The sequence below is a fragment of the Urocitellus parryii genome, chromosome 8 (genome assembly GCF_045843805.1).
Source record: "Urocitellus parryii isolate mUroPar1 chromosome 8, mUroPar1.hap1, whole genome shotgun sequence".
NCBI lineage: Eukaryota > Metazoa > Chordata > Mammalia > Rodentia > Sciuridae > Urocitellus > Urocitellus parryii.
In genome coordinates this window covers 111,746,246-111,766,554 of record NC_135538.1, presented here as the reverse complement: position 1 = coordinate 111,766,554, position 20,309 = coordinate 111,746,246, and the positions used below count along the sequence as shown (strand labels likewise).

Here is a 20,309-nt window from a genome sequence, read left to right as displayed (position 1 = left end):
AGTGGCGAAGCTTCAGGGCTCAAGTGAATCCACACCCCAGCTCCCCAACCTTGGTTGCCCTGGGCCTGCCTGGAAAACAGAGCCGGGAATGAGGGGAGGACTTGGGGAAGAGGTGGCCGCTCCGCACGGGTCTTTCTTCCTAGGCACCGCCGCACTGGGGATATACTTTCTAGAAGAAATTTGCCAGGCGATGTGACCTTGGACTAGTCCCATCCGCTCCCCGACCCTGCTTTCCTTCGGGTCCCCTCAATACGTGTGTGGCGGGCGGTGGCTCTCCTTAGCCGGGGAGCCTGGAGGTGCCGGGGTGCCAGGGTAGGGGGCGGGCCGCGCTGGTCGCTGAAAGCCGGCCAAGCGCACCGCGGGCGCTCAGAGCTGGCGGCCGGGCTCCTGCGCTGCCTAAACCCGAGGGCGCTCTCCGAGAGCGCAGCGCAGGGACTTGCGGGCCGCCGGGCGATCGGGGCCCGGGCAGCGGGGGCGGAAGCCCACGGACCCCGCCCGACCCCTCCCGCGGGCGGGGCGGCCCCGCGCCGGCTCCTCCCCCGGCGCCCGCCGGGCTCAGTCGCGGCGCGCGGTTCCGCAGGTGGCAGCGATGGCCCAGTCCTGAGCGCCCCGCCATGGCCGGCGCCCCCAGCCCGCTGCGCCTGGCGCTCCTGCTGCTCGGGGCCGTGGGCAGGGCTGGCCCCCGCCCCCAGGTGAGCCCCGGGGACCCCGGGGGGAGGGGGAAGGGCCTGAGGACGCGGGGACCCCGCAGGAGCCCCCGGACTTGAGCGAAACTCCCTCACTGCAGACGGGGGAACCGAAAGCCTCCCGGGCGGACTAGGGACTGGAGAGTTGTGTGGCCCAGGTGGAGCCTGGATAGGGAACAATCCCCCCCACGCTGGTGAGGCGCCCACTTCCTCGCCGCCAGGGCCCCTCTGCCAGGGCACCAGCTGTCCTGGCCGCCCTGCGCTGACTACTGCGCCGCATCCTTGTCCTTCCCAAACCACTTTCCCAACTCCTTCTCCTCCTCAGCCCGTGCCTGCGGCTCTGTCACAGCCCAGTTCTCACTGCTGATCACCCCCCCCCATGCCCCAGACCCCTGGCCTGTGGTGCGTCCCCCTATGCTTGCGTCCCCATCCTCCCGTTAAAAACCGTGAGAGGGCTCCGGGAGGGCTGAGAAGGCCAGGTATGGAGACCCAGCTTGTTCCCTCTGGCATCAGACCCCCAGGACAGCCTTTGACTCATAGCCCCAGGGACCCTGTGGTGGTAACTCGTCCTTCCTCATGACCTCCCAGATGGGACTTGAGTGCCACCTCCTCCCTTGGCCCCTGCAGCAAACACAAGCCTCAGTGGTCCTCCAGAAACACTCACCCCCCCCCCCCCAGCACACATACTCTGCTGACACCCATTCTGATCCCCCTGATTGACAGCCCATGCCAGATTGCATACTGGGATGCACAGAAACACTCTGGCCTCATTGCTGTTACAGGAGAGAGCAGGCCACAGGTGGACCCTTGTAGCCCCCTCTCTGGCTCTCCTTGCCCTCTCTGCCCTCCCTGCCCCAGACCCCAGCCAGAGGAGGTGTTAGCTGCCTTTGGAGAGGACGGCTGTCCAAAGATGCTGGGACATGCTTGAGCAGAGAGGAGGCACAGGTTGGGGTGGCCTGTCTTGTGACAGAGATCACTCCCCTCTCATCACCTCTCACTCTTAAACCCTGACCTAAAGAACTGAGATCTTTGGGGGTGGACCTGTATTGGTCTTGAAATTTATCCCAGAATGGGAGAAAGGCTGCCTTAGTGAGGGCAGACACCACTGCTGACTCAGAATCCAGATGTGGACAGATATGCCTCTCAGCTAGGGTGCCAGCACCTTTTCAGCCCCTAAATCCTTTTCCAGACTCATTCTCTCCCTCTCCCTATTTCCAAGAGCCAGTTACTACCCCTGGTCCCAGGAGAAGCCCTCTCTCATTCCATGGTGCTTTCCCCAGGACTTCCTAGTCAGGCTATGGCTTTCCTGGTGAAGTCAGGATCTTTCCATGCCAGGACTGCAGACTCACTACCTGTTCTTGCTCATCTTATGGGCTGTGAAGGGATGGGGTGGGAGGCTGTGCGTCCTGGTCCCATCCTGCTGCAGGCCAAGTTTGCAGATCTGGTTTGGATGAAAAAAAAGAAAGAAAAAGAAAGAAAGCTACTATGGACTATGTGTCTTCTCCCCAGCCCCTTTTTGCAGAGGTAACAGGCTCCCTGAACCTGCCCTTTCCTCTGATTCCCCCTCACTCTTTAGCCCTGGACCATAACAGGACTGGGGTAGCAGAGACGGACAGGAGTCACCAGGCACTGAGCAGAGAGGGTGGAGCTTTGGGGGGATGCTCTCGTTGTGGGCAACAGAGATGTGACTGACAGGCGGCTTTGAGGTTAGACTGCAGTAATTGTGACAAAACCTCATACACGCATATAAGACTCTAAAAAAGCGAACTTTGCATTTTGTTTTCTGTCTAGGAGGTCAGTAAGACTAGAGTTACTCCCTTATGTCACTGATGGAGGGACAAAAACTCAGAAAAAGAGGGTTCCCTGTATAAGGTGGCCCTGCAGTTTAGAAGCACAGAAGGAAAAGGGGGTGGGGCCTGGTCCCCTCCTCCTAGGGGCAGGACTGTGGGGAGAATTAAATGAGCCACTGTCATGTCTGCTGAGGCTGGAGGCCACTTGCCTATAGATAGGGAATGGCTGAGTCCACTTCTGATAAAGATGACCTAGGTCACTCCTTCACTATTGCTGGGAAGGATCACTCCCCTCCCCTGTTCCTTACCTCCCCAAGACTTTCGGCATAAGACTGGTCTCTGAGAAGACAGGAGTGCCTTTAACACCCAAATTAAAACCAGACAGAACTGGGTTCAAATATGAGGTCTACTACTAGCTGGTGGGGTAGGATACTGGTCTTGGGTAGGATACTGGACCATCTTGAACCTCAGTGTCCTCATCTGTAAGTAAGAATGACAAGATCTATCATATAAGGTCAGTGAGAGGATTGGGGTATCAGCACCCTGAAATGGCTGCTTTAGTCACCTGAGAGTATTGGTCTGTTTGTCTTCTGGAACCTGGAAGTGTTCCCAGAGCTAAGAACAGGACCTGAGAGGGGTCTCTGTAAAGGGCAGACAGGGTCCAGAGCTGTGCCTTGGTCAGTGTGGACTTTGCCTCGAGCGAGGCTTCCTCCCAGATAGAGACCCAGTGAGGGGTCAGAAACCACCTCCTGCCTCCAGTGCCTTCCTCTAAGGAAAAGCGGGCCCCTCCTTCCCTGTAGCCTGCAGGGCCAATTCCTGCGTGTGCATCTGCACCTACGTGTGTGAGACACAGAGAGGGGTGTGGGATAGAGGCGGCTACAGAGAGACAGATGGGGGAGGAGAGGGCAGGCGGATGAACCCCGTTTCCCTGGGCATCTGTACATGACCCTGTGTGTGACCATCTGCCTGGACAGGAGTCACTGTGTGTGTAGCAACATCTTAGCATGTAACTGGGTGCCCAACAGTGTGTGTTGGTGACCCTTATTTGATACTTTGTCTGTGGGAGGGTCTCTGAGTGTGTGTGACATCCTGGAAAGTATGTGTGTGACATCCTGCTGGTATGTATTCGTGTGTGTGTGTGTGTGTGTGAGAGAGAGAGAGAGAGAGAGAGAGAGAGAGAGAGAGAGAGAGAAGGGGGAGTGTGTACATGTGGCAGTGTCTATGTTTGCGACAGTGTGAGTCAAGTATATGAGTCCAGAGGCATGGGGTTTGTGTATGTGTCTGTGTGCAAGTGTGTATTGGGGGCAGTGTTTCAGCATGTGAGTGTGCCCAGGAGTCTGTGTGTGATTGTATGTGTGGAGGGAATGACCCCATTTCACGGTCTCAGCATTAGACATGTCCTTGAGGGTGTGTGTGATAATGCATGTGACCATTTATCCGTGCCAGGGTTCCTGAGCTTGTGAGAAGGTGTGTGCTGTTCACGTCTCCCTGACCTGCTGTTCAGACATCTAAATTCCTTAAAGAAAAAAATGGGAGGGGGGACAAAGAGAGAGGGCTCTGGCAGCCTCGCCCTGCAGGGCCGTGATGGAAGGCATGACTTGGGCTCTGGGAGGTGGCAGGTAGGAAGGACAGGGTCCTGAGGGAGAGGCCAGGGAGACCAAAAAGTCTACTTGGAGCCTTCCAGATATTTGTCTGGAGCCCTCTCTGCTCCTTCTGAGAGGCCCTCCCTCCCTCCTATCACCCACCCAGTGGCCCAGAGAGGCTGTGTTCTCTCTCTCCTTTTCCTCAACCCAGAAAGTTTCCAGAAAGGGAAAGAACTTGGTTCACATATTCACACACAGAAGTAGGAGGCCCTTTCCCCATGGCAGTCAGGTTTAGAGAGGGGGACGGTCCCAGGCCTTGGGAAGCCTGTCACCTGAGGGTCCCACCCCTCCCACGTCCTTCCTTCTGCCCTTCTTCCTGCAAATGCTGCCCGCTGGCTCTAGGCTGGACACCTCCCGAAGGTTTCCACCCATCTGTATTCAGTCACTCTGAACAGGAGCAAATGCCACTGTCCAGGTGAGGAAGTGGAGGCCCCAAAAGATAAAGTGCGCCATACGTTAATGGACAGAGCGAGGATATAAACCAAGGACTTGTGGCACTTCCTGTGCTCATTCCCGCAGACCACACCACTCCCTCTGACATTCCCTTTCCTGTCTCCTGCTTCCTCCCCAAACTCCTGAACCTGGGGGATGCCCCTCCTCATTGTCACCTCCAGCCCCGTCATCCCCCTCAGAGGGATTCCAAGCAGCCTGGACGTCCTGATTCTAAAATCTGCCCACCTGCCCTTACTCTGTCCCCTTAGGTCCCCACTGCTGCCCTGTTCTTGTGCCAGAGCTGTGAGGGACAGGGACACCTGCCTCTGTGTCCTCCCCACCCTCCAGACATCTCACCAGACTTGGAGCAGGGACTCAGGTGGGAGGAGGAGGAAGTAGGGGGAAGATATGGGCAGGACCTACCCCGTCCCCAACAGGGCAGGGAGCCCCAAGCCTTCCCTGCTTCACTTAACCATTGGCCACATCTGCTGCTGGAAGCTGTCACTAATTAAGCAGAATAACTGGTCTTGGGGCGTGAAAATCTATGAGTTTCATCTTTCTGGGAGTTTGCTGATTCTAGAAGGAAAGGAGGAATGAGGCCCCCAAATCCAGGAAGCCAGACCTGCCTATTCCACTCGGCGGTTTCCCCCGAGCAGCAGAATCCTGAGGACGTGCCTTGACTGAGCCTCCTCCACGTGCAGGGCCACTGAGGAGGATCCCGTGGGGCGGCGGCTCTTACCATCCCACTTGGCACAGGTGGAAGCTGAAGCCGGAAGTTAAACTTGCACAAGTCAAAGAATGAATTTATGGGAGAGTCAGGATCAGGCCCACATCTGAGCCCAAAGCTAGACAGTTCCCCCTCCACTGTGTCACCTGGGCACCTCAGCCTGTGACACTTATTAGCCCCAGCCTCACTTACCTACTCTTGTCCCAGGGCAGAGCCTTGTACCTGCCCTCCATTCTCTCCCCACCCCGGCTGAGCACTAACCCACAGCTTTCCCACTCACCAGAGCACCATGTTCCTCCCTCTGGGCTTTGTCCCTGCCATGCCCTGCTGACCCTCCTTGCTAACAGCCACCCCACCCTCCCTTCAGTGTACCCCCACCTCCAGTATTTAGAACCACCTGGCAACCATGCCAAGCACTTCTAGCATTCTTGGTCATGTCACTTGTCCTGAAAAGCATTTGACCCCCACCCCAAGCAGCCCTGGGACCCTCTACAGTCAGGGCTCTATGGGCCATCTTTATATGCTCCATGTCCCCTCCGCCCACCACTACTTAAAACCTGACACACCCAGGGCCTCCCATGAAGCTGTGGAAAAGGCCAAACTCTCCGGAGTTGGTGCTGAGTATGTGTAGGCAGGGGTGGGGTAGGGGCTGGCAGGCATCTGGAGATCCTGAGCAGGCACAGGGAAAGAGCAGGACACCCCGATCGTCAGGGAGCCCCACAGCAGAGGGGGAGACAGAGCCTGCCCTCGGGGAACCCCAGTCTGAGGAGACAGCCTGTCCTTAGAGAGCCCCAGTCTGAGAGACATGTAGCCTCTTCCTCAGGGACCCCTCGACTGAGAGAGACAGGGCCGTGTCCCAAGGGAGTCCCAGTCTGAGGGGGTGCAGCCTGTCCTCAGGGACCCCCCAGCCTGAGGGGCAGAGGAAGATGATCTCATAGCCATACTTTGCTCAGAACAGGTGAGAAGGACACTTGTGTTGGAGCCACCTGGGTGTGGGTGGCCAGGCTGGCCCTCCCCTGCTGTCCTGCTAGAAGGTGCTGGGATCCGCAGGCCTCCTTCTCACTCCCCGCCTAGTCACACCTTCTGCCCTGTTCCTGTTCCTGTCCCCGTGACCCTGCTTCCTGCTGTCTTCCTATTGGAAACAGAGGTTAAGGGGAGTTCTCCAGCAGGAAGAGGGAGCAGGGAGATGGTTTTCTCAGGAAAACCTTGTCACCCCCTCAGCTGAAATCACGCTAAAAATCACACCACCGTGTTTACTGTTGGTATATTTGATTTCCTTTTCTTCCTTCACCCCCAACAAATAAGCTGATCTTTACCCTCAGAAGAGCCCTGTTCTCCAGGGCAGTCCCCCCACCCGCCAGCCTTAGCTCACTCACTGCTCAGAGCAAGCCTGACTCCACTCTGGAGCTTTCCATGTGGCGAGGGAAGCTCAGGTTGGCACCTGTGACTTTGGAGAGATGTCTTTAACCACAGCTCAGCTCACCCCGGGGCAGGACTACCTGGCACCAGGTCTGGTGTGTGCTTAGGGTGCTGCGGGTGAGTCAGGGACACCAACTTCTGAAATGCTTTAATTTCAGCCCACATGTACATCTCTGTGATTTCAAAAAGTGAAATTTTGTTTTAAATTATGTATAGACCCTAAATTTTATACCAGGGGCTCTCCGGTCATTTTGGCAACTACAGCCTCACAATAAGGAATATTTATAATCTTTAAGGCTGTTCAGGAAAAAAAATGAAAATGATAAAGCACCCAACCCAAAGGCATTGCATACACACACACACATGCACACACACACCACCACCACCAACAACAACAACAATAAACGTGCAGAGGGTGGTGCCTGGGGGAGTGGGGCTGTTTGGTTGGGACTGTGTGTTCCTTTAGGTGAACATTGAGATTCATATCCCCCACTCACCAGGAGGGCCCCTCCCATCGCAGGTGTGACTTCAGTGTTCTGGAACCTTCCTGACCCCTTCCGCCATGTCCTCTCAGGGTGCCTTTTCCTCCTGGTGGGTAGAGCTGGGCTGAGTAATGGATCTGTGTCATGTTAGAGGGTGGCACTGGTGGGCTAGCCCTCCTTGGTCAGTGGTTGGGTTTTGCAGGAGGTGTACTCATCTGGCTCTGTCTGTAGTGCCAGGTGTGACTGCACCCTATACCCTTCGTCCTGGAGCACAGTCAGGCAGCTGGGGAGCTCCAGGTGTGATCCTTAGCTCTGCTTCCTGAGGTGCTGGGTGCACTTAGGCAGGCTGAGGAGGCATGGGGAGGTGGGAGGCCCCGGCAATAAGGCAGCCCTGGCCCTCAGGAAGTCCTCTCCTAGGCCAGGGCACGAGGACATGAATGAGTCACACATGCTGTGCTCCCCCTTCACTCACCCATCCCCTGAAACTACCTACTACCTTTGCGTCAGGCTCCCCGCCGCCCTGGAAGGTGCAGGTGCAGAAGGCTCCGCTCGTTCTCCCCGTCAGAGGGGGCCGTGGCCTGCCTGGTGGGGTTTGGGTGTCTAAGATCCCTAGAGATCAAAAAACCCAGAGGGTGGGGGTGAGAAGGCAGAAGAGGGGCTGGCTGGGCCCCCAGGTCCCCATTTCTGCCCTTTCCCCTCCAGGGCGCCACCGTGTCCCTCTCTGAGACGGTGCAGAAATGGCGAGAGTACCGTCGCCAGTGCCAGCGCTTCTTGACGGAGGCTCCACCTCCGGCCACAGGTAGGTCCAGGTGGGGCCTCATCCTCACCCTCTCCCCCGGCCAATGCTCAGGAAGTGGTGACGGAGCGCACGTTCATGGTTGGGTGTCATTTGCCTCTCTGGGACATCACAGCTGCCCTATGCCCCCAGCTTTTTGTCAAGCTGTCCCCTCTCCTGAATGCCTCTCTGTCCCTGTCCCCTCCCTAGAACCACAGGTTCTTCCAGCTCAAGCTCTCCTTCCCCCAGGAATCTCTGTTGTCTTTGCCCAGTGGCCTGTGCTCGGCTGTGGGGGGCTGTCCACCCCAGCTGGAGCCTCTCAGAGCGGGGACCTGGCCTTTCCATTTCCTATCCTCCTCGGCCCCTGCTGGCCTGTGCAGAGACTAAAAGTCCAACAAGCACATTTAAAAGAGTGAATATTGCCCGGAGTTTGTAAGGTGGTTTAAAGAGCACAGTATTACAGTCATATGGTCCTGGGATCAAATCCTGACTGTAATTATCACACGGTCACTTGAGAAAGGTTTTCTCAGCCTCATAAGCTACTGTTTCTCTCTGATCTGTGATGGGTAACCTAAAGTAGGCCTTTAGGGATTGTTTACTGAGCACTTACTATGTCCATGTATGTACATACAGTCTTCTCCCCCACAAGGTCCCACGGGGTGGGGGATACCCCCCTTTACAGAGAGGGAACAGGGACCAAGTCACTTGCTCAAGCAGCTTGTTCCTGCAATGTGGGGAAAAGTGCTTGGCATACAGTAAGCACTCAGCAGAGGTCAGTGGAGTGTGGCCTCCATCCTGGGGAGAGGTGGGGATGCTCCCTGGCTCCACTGGCAAGGACTCTTAAGATGATCCCCTCTGCCTGCAGGCCTCTTCTGCAACCGGACCTTTGATGACTATGCTTGCTGGCCAGACGGGCCCCCAGGTTCCTTTGTGAATGTCAGCTGCCCCTGGTACCTGCCTTGGGCCAGCAGTGGTGAGTCTTTCCCCTCCCTGCATCCAGGAGGCCAGGAAAGGGCGCTGCTTCCCCTCCTCTGAGATGCAGCCCTCGCACAAGTGGGCACAGATCTTGGGGGTGGGGGAGACACCCAGGTGTCTTTGCTCTGCTGCACCTATGTGTGTGTGTGTGTGTCTGTCTGTCTGTCTGTCTGTAGGTGGCCCATACCTGGTCGGGGCACCTGTCCACCTCCTGACTCTTCAGGAGCTCATGGGAAGCAGTGAGCAGGGTGTTGGTGGGTGGCCCCTCAGGCCTTCCCCAGCTACTCCTGCCTGCAGGGGAGATTCTGAACTGGGAAAGGTGCAGCTGGGGAGGTGGGAGGGTCACTGGGTGCAGAGACCTACAGAGGCTGCAGGGGACACTTGACTCGGGGGGTAATTATTAAGCCCTCTAACCTCTCTCAGCCTCCTGTGCTGGGGCACCATGGGATGCAGGAGTTGGTCTCCATGGGCTTCATAACAGGAGAAGAGGCTCTTATCATCATCATCATCATAGCTGGTGTTTATTGAATACTATGTGCCAAGTCCTGTGCTAAAAGAGGGACATTTGTTTAATCCTTACGGCCACCCTGTGGTTATGCTGGTCTAGATGAGGAAACGAAGGCCCCAGGAAGTTGAAGTCACATGTTCCAAATGAGGCAGTGAATGGCAGAGCCCGGATTTGATCTAGTCCTTGCCCTTACCCTTATGCCCCAGAAGGCCTGAGCCCAAACACAAACTGGTCACAGGGGAGAGTGAGCGAGAAGTCCAGCCGTGGGGTGCTGGGGACTTCCTGGAGGAGGTGGCCTGGCGGGGCCTGATGTAAGCTTCACCTCAGCCCGAGAGACTCTGAGATCAGAGGAGGGCCAGGGGGTCTCCTAAGAAGGCTGCACCCCCACCCTGAGGTGCACAGAGGAGCCAGGGCTGGGAAGAGGCAGGCACCTGGGGAGGACCTGGATTCACATGGTCCTCTTCACCATGGCCTCTTTACACTGGACCTACACGAGCTTCTTCTGTCCTCACAACAGCTCTCTTGAAGCAGGAACTCTGATCGCCCTCTCATTTCCAGATAAGGAAACTGAGACACAGAGATGCTCAGTGGCTTTTCTAAGCCCACACAGCTAAGGAGCCGCGGACCTAGGAGTCAGTCCTGGAGGCTGGTTTACAGTCTCTGTGTTCAGCTGCTACGCCAGGCTTTCTCTGGGGACATGTGCTGTCTGGGCACACCCCAGAGAGGGCAGTGGGCATCCCACCCTCTTCCTATAGGCCCTGCAGTCCCCCAGCTCTGCCTGTGGACGGCCTGACCAGCTGTGTGGGCAGAGCAGTTTCCCAGGCCGCTGGGCCTGGGTTTGCTCGCCCTGGAGGTGGGATAGAGCCGGGTGGCAGAGCTGGGGGAACATTGAAGGTCCTTGAAAAAACCGTGGCTATCAATTTTTCTCACCCTCCCCGCACACCTTCCTGACTCCCACATGGCACACACGTTCCCTGTCTCTCCAAGATTTGGGACTGCTGCTCGGCCAGCCTCGGCTGGGCCGCTAGACCCCAGGGAGCCAGGCCCGGGACAAGGCCCATCACTCAGCACTAAGCGCCCCCAGCTCTGCCTGCTGCTCGCGGCTCCATCCATCACCTTTAATTTTATTTGAGCAGGAAATAGGTCCTGGTGGTGCCCGTTTATGAGCGAACACGGTTTTATTGCTTTCTCCATGAAGATAACGGCCTGTGCACAGGCCCCCTGCCAGCCTCCTCCCCCTCCCCCGTCGCCAGGCTAATTTACTCCCTTTTTTGACACTCGGAATCACCAGCTCTGCCTCCTCTCCCTGAGTTAGGGACCCGCAGAGACACCCACCAGGCTCCCCAAACATAATTGCTGTCTCTGGCCTGGTGCTTCCCCAACAGATGCTGGCACCCGAGCTGCCTGACCCCCGCCTGGGGCATATGGGAGTGGGAAGGGGGCAGTTCTGGAGCTTTCTTGGCAGCCAATGAGGAAACTTCACAGTGTGAGCTGAGGTTGGGGAGAAGGAAGACATTGTCTCGGGCGGAGGCCGGGCAGAAAGCATGCCCTGCCAGGAGTTAAGAGTGGATTTAAATGCAGGGTCCCTCACACAGGCTGGGCAGGGCCAAGGGGCCAGTAAGGCACATATGAAGCTCCCAGAACTAAAAACGTGGAAAGCTTTAGCTCCCTTAGATCTGAGCAGCAAGGGGCAGGAGTGGGGCTGGGGTCCTCCTGATAGCTGGGGCTGAGATGGGAAGGCCACCAAGAGGGCTGTGTCTGCAGAGGGGAGAAGCCACTGCCGGAACTTCAGAACCAAGCAGGGAGGGGCTGCTGTCCTCCTTCTGTCCCTGCCTCCCCCTGGCCAGACCCAGCAGAGGGCCAGGAGCCTAGTGACACTGGCCCAGGGGTCAGCCCTCTGGGCAGGGAGCAAGGCAGAGGAGTGGGCGATTTGAGAAAGAATTCAATTCCAAACAATGACGAAGCCCTTTGTGAGGATCCCAGGGTACCATAAGACCTTCAGGGGTGTGTGCGTGTCCTGGAGAGAAGGGGGACTTCACCACGAGGCTGAAGGGGTCAGCCCAGCCGCCCAGGCAGTGGTGCTGAGGGAGGTGGTGCTGAGGGTATGGTATAGGGAAGGCTCCCAGGGACAGGTGACATCCGGGCCAGGCCTGGCAGAATAGGCAGGTGCAGAAAGGAGAAGGAAGGGCCCCTTACAGAGGGAGGATATTCAGGCAGCACTGTGGACATGGGTCCAGGTCTCAGAGCTGCACAATGTCCCAGAGGAGCCAGCCGGGTCATGAATTCTGACCTTCCCGATTGAGAACCCAGACTCAGGAAGGTGCAGAGGGTGGGAGCAGGAGGGAGAGGAGGGCGGTGTTGGGGGGAAGTGCCTCGTGCACACAGCATCGTGAGCTCCAGAGAGCCTGTCGCTGCCCCAGGGCCCTGCAACAGCCTCAGTCACCCACACATCATTCCAGCCTCATTAGCTGCCCCTCTCCTGATTTCTACCTGTTTGTTAGCTTAGTTCTAATTATATGAGAGTCATAAAATGCTTTTAAAATAGCCTATCATTCACAGTTCTTAGAAACTCTGGCAGGTGCCTCCCCCGAGTCATGTCGAGCCCAGGAGCTTTTACGGCAGGCTGCGGTTGCCAAGGGGAGACTGAGGCACGAGCTGGGCCCCAGAGGTGCCCTGGCTGAAGAGTCATCAGACCCTTCCCTGGCCTCAGCGAAGGGCTGAGTGGCAGCAGTGTCTCTACAGTGTCCAGACCCAGCCTGCCTCCAGCCAGGATGGGCGCCTGGGGACCACGGGCTCAGCCAGTGTTAAAGGTCTGCTATGCACCAGGGACTTCACTGTTTTATCTCCTGAGAAAGTCATTTTGCTTCCCATTTTACAGATGAGGAAACTGAGACCCCAAGGGCCCACAGCTGGTTGAGGGCAGAACCAGGATTTGAACTTGTGTCCGTGGAGTTGGGAACCTGGGCTCCTTCTCCTGAGCCCTGATGCTCCAGGTTACCTTTCCCGCCAGTTTGGGGAGGGCCTGTCCCTTGCCTCTCTGAGTCTCAGCATCCCCATCTGTACAATGGACCCAGTGGCCCTTGATGGCTGCCTCTGCTGCCAGGGTGCAGGAGCTAATGGATTCATGAGCTGCTCTCCACAGCCCTGAGTGCCCACATCCTCATGGACGGGTGGCTGTTAGCTCCATAACAGGCGCCGCGACAGTTTCCAGGAGGGGAAGTGTTTAATTGGGGGTTTTATTTCCAGACCAAGGTCTGACTTAATGAAATATCCCTGAGCCTCCTGGCATGCAGCTCCTTGTGTTGACAAGACGGAGCCAAGCCCCAGGCTGTGATTGACCAGCTCCTCCCAGGCCAGATAAAGCTGGGCCTATAAGCAGGTCTGGGTCCAAACCCAGCCCACCTCCAGCCAGGACGGGCGCCTGGGGACCACGGGCTCGGCCAGGAAGCAGCCCTGGCTTTTCACATTTGATGCTAAAGAAGGATAACTGACAGATGCACTTGCACAGGCTGACTGAGCTTCTCAGCGACCCGGTGCTCCCTGACTCTGTGACAAGAATGTACACATCTGTGCGCACACCGCTTCCCCAACCCCCCAGCTGGCCCTGAACAGGGGGCATGAGGAATGCAAGCTCCCCCGGGGGCCACAATGGCAAAGAGACCAGTTGGCTCATGATTGACATGGTTGACTGTTAGCAGCAAGTCTGGCTGCTAACTTCTGTCCTCTGAAGACAGAGAGCTAGAAGCCTGGCTCTGCTACTTCTAACCGCCTGATCTCAAGCAAGTCACCTAGCTTCTCGGAGGCTGTTTCTTCATGTGTAAAATGGGATTGACGATGCCTACCTGCACAGGTGTCAGGCATGCAGCAGGTGTTCAGAAACTGATTCTGTGGATGCCCAGCTGCAGACCAGGCTCTGACACCTGCTCACTGCCCATGGAGTCCGCTCAGGTCCCCGTTACTGCTCTTTGAGGTATCTACAGCCAAAGACTGGTCTTGCTGCCTATCAGATGACTTGACCCCCAGGAAAGGATTTCAGGCATCCCGTAGCAGATAAAAGAGGCATTTGGGGACCCGAGAGGAGCCCTTCAAGTTACTAAAATCAGACCATGCGCCTCCCCTTCTCTGGGTTTACATGTGCCTGATTTTGTTAGTCAGTGCATGAGAGGGGTCCCCTGTGCTCATCCCACTGCCAGAAGTTCCACCATTAGATTTTGGGTTCTCATTTCTCTCCCAGGTAAAGTCTCTTTTAAAATGCAGGTTCTGCTGGGGAGGTGGCTAGGTGGTAGAGCACTTGCCAAGCAGGTGAGAGGTCCTGGGTTCAATCCCCAGCACTGCCAAAAAATAAACAAATAAATAAAACACAGGTCCTCCCGAAGGAGTACCGCTGCAAGTCCAGGATGCATTAGGGAAGGAAAGACAAGGACAAGGTCCAGTCAACAGGCCCGTCTGGAATAGGAACTAGGCCCTGTGATAAAGATCTCCTTGCCATGTGACAACAACCTTAGGATCTGTAAAATAGAGCCCCTGGATTAGAAGGTCACCCTCCAAGCCCCTGAGGGACACTCCTCAGCTCATACATGTTCACTAACCTCATTTTATTGCTGATCTCTCGACCTGAGCACTGACCAGCCACTTGTCACCCAGGACCTCTGGTGGCTTCTCCATATTCTCTCTCTCTCTCTCTCTCTCTCTCTCTCTCTCTCTCTCTCTCTCTCTCTCTCTCACTGTGCCTGCCTCACCCAGCTCAGGAAGCTGATCTTTAAAATCTTCTAGTCTTTTAGAATTTAAAATCTTTTAAAGTGTTCCCAGCCAGCTTCCCTCCTTGATCACTGTGACAACTCCTCTGTCCCTGACCTGTTCCCTGGCCCGGTGCCAGACTCAGGTTCCCCTGCAGGGAGGTGAGGAATGAGGTGTTTTCTCTTAGACACAAATAAGCGCTCTCCCCACCCCACATCCAATCCGGGGCCATAAGCCTGTCTCCCTGGGTGGGGTGGGGGAGGACCGTGGGGCTTGTGGGGATGCTCTTAGCACCTGGATACCCAGGTGGGATGGGAATGGCCACAGGTGATATCCTCTCCTAGCTCTGCTAGGCCTCTCTCATCTCTGCTGGTTTGTATGGGTGGTATTCCTTTCTCGTGAGAGTCTTGACTGTGCCTCGTCCCCAGTCTAGGCGCTACCTGAGGGCAGGGGCTAGGTCATTCCCCTCTCTCAGACTAGGAGGTCTCCAAGGGCTGTTTCCATCTCCAGACATGACTAGGGGTTACTTGAAGTAGACGCTGGCTCTTCCCCTTGGAAGGGGAAGTCCACCTGCACGTGGAGACTGTGTTCCCTTTGGATCGGGTGTTCTTTGAAGGGGAGTCTGTGTCCTGGATCAGATTGACTGGGACTTCCCAAGGGGAAAGCTGTGTCCACCCTCAACTGGGCATCACTGGGACATCTGCCTCAGACGGGGTCTCCCTGCGGACTGGGCTGTATCTCCCCTCAGAGAACAGAGCTAGGTCTTCTTAGACTGGTCTCCTCGAAGACAGAGCCTTATCTTCCCTCAGACTGGGGCACCCTGAGGACAGGGGCATGTCTCCCCCCAGACTGGGGCACCCTGAGGTAGGGGCTAACTCCTCTTCTCAGGAGCTCAGAGCCTCAGGGTCTTCAGTTTTCTTAGGATCTGACGTCCCCAAAGAGTGTGAGAGGTAAATGGGGCCAAGTTAGAAAATCAGAAGTCACAGAAGGTGACTGTGGCAGGGTCCCCTGTGTGTGATTTAATGCTGGGGCTGGGACATGGATCTGGACTGGACTGACCTCATCTCAGAGATATGGGCTCATCCCTCTGCATCCCCTGGTAGCCAAGAGGAGAAGCTGAGGGTGGAACTGGGTGACCAGTCCACCTTAGTGACCTGCTGTCCCATCCTGGAGCCATCATGGTTTATGGGATGGGATGAAGGTGTGTGTGTGTGTGTGTGTGTGTGTGAGGTCTGAGCCTCCTACTGCCTCACAAGTGGAGCAGGGATGACCTTCAGGATGGGGAAGGACAAGGGCCTTCGAGCACTGGACAGGCCTCCTGTCTCCAGGCGGAGGCTCAGCCACCCTCTCCTCTCCCAGTGCCGCAGGGCCACGTGTACCGGTTCTGCACAGCGGAGGGCCTCTGGCTGCACAAGGACAACTCCAGCCAGCCGTGGAGGGACCTGTCGGAGTGCGAGGAGTCCAAGCGAGGGGAGAAAGTGAGTTTGGGAGGAGTTCTGAGCCCAGGACCCAGCAGCGGGGTCTCCACGGTGGGCTTCTGGGGGGCCTGTCTGTGCTCCTCTCATGCACCCCCTGTCACACCTTCTGGGGCCTGGGAACTTCCCAGGGCCTTGGAAGCCGTGTCCGTAGGTCATTCTCTTCCTCGGTTCTGGGTTCCCCAGTGGGGTCTGCCTTGGGGCCCTCCCTGTCCTTATCTGCTGGAGAGAAGTGTGAGGAGTGAGGGGGCAGTGGACAGCACCACCCTCACTGTGTCCCCCTTGTGCTCACAGGACTCCCCGGAGGAGCAGCTCCTGTCCCTTTACATCATCTACACGGTGGGCTATGCGCTCTCCTTCTCCGCCCTGGTCATCGCCTCCGCCATCCTCCTCAGCTTCAGGTAAGGGGCTGAGACTCTGGGAGGGGGCTCCTTCATGCTCTCTACCCCAGGTAGAGGAGGGGAACCCTAAGTCAAAGTAACCTTACAATACGCCCTTCTTTCTGGAACTCTCTGGAGAACGCAGGTTGAAAACGCAGGTCAGCACTGTGTACGCACTCGGATCTCTGCTGGGTAACTATGTCCACCTGTATGCAAAAATGACCCCCCTCACCTTATCAGGGTGTAAAATCCTGGGGATCCTCTCCAGTGAGAGGGTGTGTCTTCAGTAATCAATAATTCAGTATGATTTTAGGTGATTAAAAATTCTGCTCTGTCAGAGGAGACCTTCCTCCTAGATTAGGAGCTGGGGAGCAGGTTCCCCCATTCCCTCTGGGTACATCAGGGGAGCTGGGTTCAGGGACAGGAAGACTTCTGAGAGTGGGGACAACTCTGAGGGCAGGGACTTCAGGACACCAGCCCAGCAGGAACAGGAGATGTGGGATTCCTCTTTTTGCCCCCAAGTCACCTGGCACAGTGCTGAGCACACAGTCAGTGCTCAATAAATGCATTCACTGGACTAATATTCTTCTCTTTTATTATGAAGCCTTTCAGTGATGAATGCATCCAGCCTTCAAGTAGAGTCACACTCCCTGGTGACTGTCAGATCAGCCCCTGGCCACCCCCACCAGAGGAAACCCCTGGCTGGACCTCTTATGAGGTCCCACTCATTTCCTCATCCTTGTACCACGTTTCTAAGTGTCTGTGAAATATACAGCATGGCTTATGTATTTTTAATAGTACATCATACATATTCTTCTGCATTTTATTTGGGTTCAACATTATGTTTTTGTGAGATTCACATTAACCAGGTAGTTCTATATCATTAATTTTAACAGTCATTCCATATTCTTTTGTTGTAGCACGGCTTATTTGTCTGATATCATTTTAATAGATAACTTATTTCTGACTTACAAACCTTGCTATGACGGGCTTTCTCACCTGTGACCCGTCCTGTGTCTCCCTAGGGCATGTATCTAGGGGTTCAACGGCCCAATCAAAGACCATCTGCTTTTGCAAATTTACTAGGTGGTAGTAAAGTTGCTCTTCAAAGTGGTCATTACCAATTTGCCCTCTCCCCAGTAGTAAAAGAGATTCCTTTGCTTAACATCCTCCCTAATATTTAATATTTTTAGAAATTAAGTGTCGCTACTCTGAAGTATGTGAAATATCTCATTACAATTTTAATTTGCATTTAATTTTTATTTTCCCAGGCATTTTTTCATGGTTTATTCTATGGCTTGATTGTTCATATCCTTTGCTGAATTTTTATTTGTCTATTTGGCTTTTTCTTGTTTATCTCAGGCACTCATTATTCTAGATACTAACCCAGGATGTACCCTCTCTGAGTCTCTGTTTCTTTACTCACTCCATGGTACCCTTTATACATAGAAGTTCTACATTTTAATGGGTTGAAATTATTCTATTATTTCCTGTTGATAAAAAAAGACTTATCAATAAATGTTGTCAATTGATAAAATTAACTTTTATCAATTGATAAAAAAAAATTTATTCTTTTCCAAAGACTAAATTTACTTTATGCTTTTCTGTAAGGAATCTTACCCCATCCTAGAATCACAAAGATAGTCACCTATATTTTCTTCTAAAAGAGAGTTTTGCTCTTTCCCTGTGGTTCTCTGATCCACCTGGAACTTATTTTTGTGTGTGGTGAAAATCAGGGGCTTAGTTCCATTTTTCCATGCGTATATATAATTGATTGTCTCAGTACCATTTACTGGTTACCTTCCCTCTTGGTTTGCAGTGTCATTCTACCATACCAGAAGTGTCTATATATTTGCAAGTTGGCTTCTGTCATTTATAATCTTTTCTATTGGTCTGTTTATCTTCCCTGTCCCAAAAATGATGGTGACTTTCTCCTAAAGATTTTTTAGAGCTGGTTACGATGGCACATGCCTATAATCCCAGTGGCTTGGGAGACTAAGGCACGAGGACAGCAAATTCAAAGCCAGCCTAACAACTTAGTGAGTCTCTAGAGACCCTGTCTCAAAATAAAATAAAAAATAAAAAGGGCTGGGGATGTGGCTCAGTGGATAAGTGCCCTGGGTGTTCAATTCCTGGTAGAAAAAAAAAAAAAAGATTTACTAAAACTCCTAGTTCTATTATAACAGGGACCCTACTTAGTGATTCTTTAGGAGTTCTGGACTATTCCTGCCCTCTGCTCTTAAAAAAAAAAAAAAATTAAGCAGGCATTGAACCCAGGGGCACTTAACCACTGAGCCACATCCCCAACCCTTTATAATATTTTATCTTGAGACACAGTCTTGCTGAGTTGCTTAGGGTCTTGCTAAGTTGCTGAGGCTGGCTTTGAACCTGTGATTCTCCTGCCTCAAGCCTCCCGAGCCACTGGGATTATAAGCATGTGCCACTGTGCCGAGCATCTAAAGTTGTTAAAGTTCCATAAAAAAAGAAGTTGGTGTTTTTATTACAGCTGCACTGAATTTATTGATTAATGTGGGAAGAACTAACCGACTCCTTCAGGATAATGTTACTTTTTATCCTTAAGTATAGAATAGCTAGGTGTTTTTCATTAATTTAAGATTTCCCTAATGATTTGAAGTAAGTTTTATACTGTTCTCCATAATGATCTTGCCCACTTTCTTGTTAGACTTATTTCTAGGTAATCAATTAAAATATTATAAATGAATTACTCTTTAAATTCACTTGTTAAGTGTTTGCTGTTGGTGTGTATAAATGTATATATCAGCAACCTTGCTGAACCCTCTCACTTGTTCTAATAACTCATCTGTATGCTGACTTGGATTCTCATGAAGATAATATGTCATCCGCAAATAATGACCATTTTGTTTATTTCCAATTCTTGCCCATTTTTTTTCTCTGGCCTTATTTTAGCAGCTAAGATCTGAAGTACATGTTGAATAGAGGTGATGATAGTGCGGGTCTTTATCTTGTTCCTGATTTTAAAGTAAATATTTTCAAAGTTTTCAGTTAAGAATAATGTTTTGGGCTGGGCTGGGGCTCAGTGATAGAGCACTTTCGGCCTAGCATGTGGGAGGATTCCATTCTCAACACCACATATAAATAAATTAACAAATTAAAAAAAATAAAGGATCATTGACAATTTAAAAAATATTTTTTAATAAAGAATAATGCTTTCTCTGGTTGAGTAGATAGATAGCCTTTTTCACCTTAAGAAATGCCCTCAGAGTTTCCATTGGCTATACCTTTTACATGAAGGATATTGACCTTGTGTCCAGAGCCTTCTGCCTGCTCTGCCTCAGGGAGCAGACCAGAGGCATTTAACACAGGGACCCTGCCACGAAGAACCCAAGTCCCCACTGGGGAGGTTGAGCCTCACACATACATCTCTTGGCGCATGGGTGAATGTAGAGGCTGCAGGGTGACAGAATATGGTCGGAGTGCGGGGCAGTGCCTGACAGCTGAGGCTTCATGGAGAGGCAGGACTTGAGCTGGACCAGAGGGTTTTCCAGGCTATGGGGGAGAAGGGCCTTCGAAGAGGAAGGAAGAGCTGGAATCATACCCCGTGGTGTGGCCAGAGAGCTGGGGCTTGCAGAGCAGGACTGCTGGCCATCTTGCCAGGGATGGGCCTGCTTTCTCCCTCAGACACTTGCACTGCACCCGGAACTACATCCACCTGAACCTGTTTGCATCCTTCATCCTGCGAGCGCTGTCCGTCTTCATCAAGGACGCGGCCCTCAAGTGGATGTACAGCACAGCCGCCCAGCAGCACCAGTGGGACGGGCTCCTCTCCTACCAGGTGTGTCCTGGGCCCAGGAGGCGCCTGGGGGGTGGTGGCAGATGGTTGGTGAAGCCCTGCTCCTCCCACTCCACTTAGGCCTGGGACAGGAGGGGCAAGAGCTGCCCGGGCTTGGCCCTCAGGGAGCCCTAGTCCCGTGGGAGAGGCAGTCCCCTTTGGGACCTTCCATTCCAATGAGAGAGGCATCTCACCAGAGAGTCCAGTCTCAGGGTGAAGACCCTGTCCCTGGGGGTTCTCAGTCTGACCCAAGAGAGCCGTCTGCCCCTGGGAGCTGTGTCATCAACCCCTCTGAGGCTGCTTCTCCCCTGCGTGGGGGTGGCATCACAGTGCTTCCTGAGCTAAGGCGGACCTTCCTGGCACAGCGCTGGCCAGAGGATGTGAGCGCCCTCATCCCGCATGACCATGGCAGGCCAGCAGCTGGGGCCGACAGGGAAGGGTAGCAACGGCCTAGCAGGAGGCAGGGCTG

General features: G+C 54.1%; 1 protein-coding gene across 1 annotated transcript in view; it reads left to right on the top strand.

Annotated features, from left to right (window-relative positions):
* Positions 1 to 614: 614 nt before the first annotated feature.
* Positions 615 to 20,309, top strand: part of Glp1r (glucagon like peptide 1 receptor) — a 32,739-nt gene continuing 13,044 nt past the window's right edge. Inside the window, exons 1-6 of the mRNA XM_077801955.1 lie at positions 615 to 692; positions 7,882 to 7,978; positions 8,820 to 8,927; positions 15,534 to 15,652; positions 15,944 to 16,050; positions 19,690 to 19,843. Coding sequence (XP_077658081.1) covers positions 615 to 692; positions 7,882 to 7,978; positions 8,820 to 8,927; positions 15,534 to 15,652; positions 15,944 to 16,050; positions 19,690 to 19,843 — 663 coding nt within the window. The remainder of the gene's footprint in view (positions 693 to 7,881; positions 7,979 to 8,819; positions 8,928 to 15,533; positions 15,653 to 15,943; positions 16,051 to 19,689; positions 19,844 to 20,309) is intronic.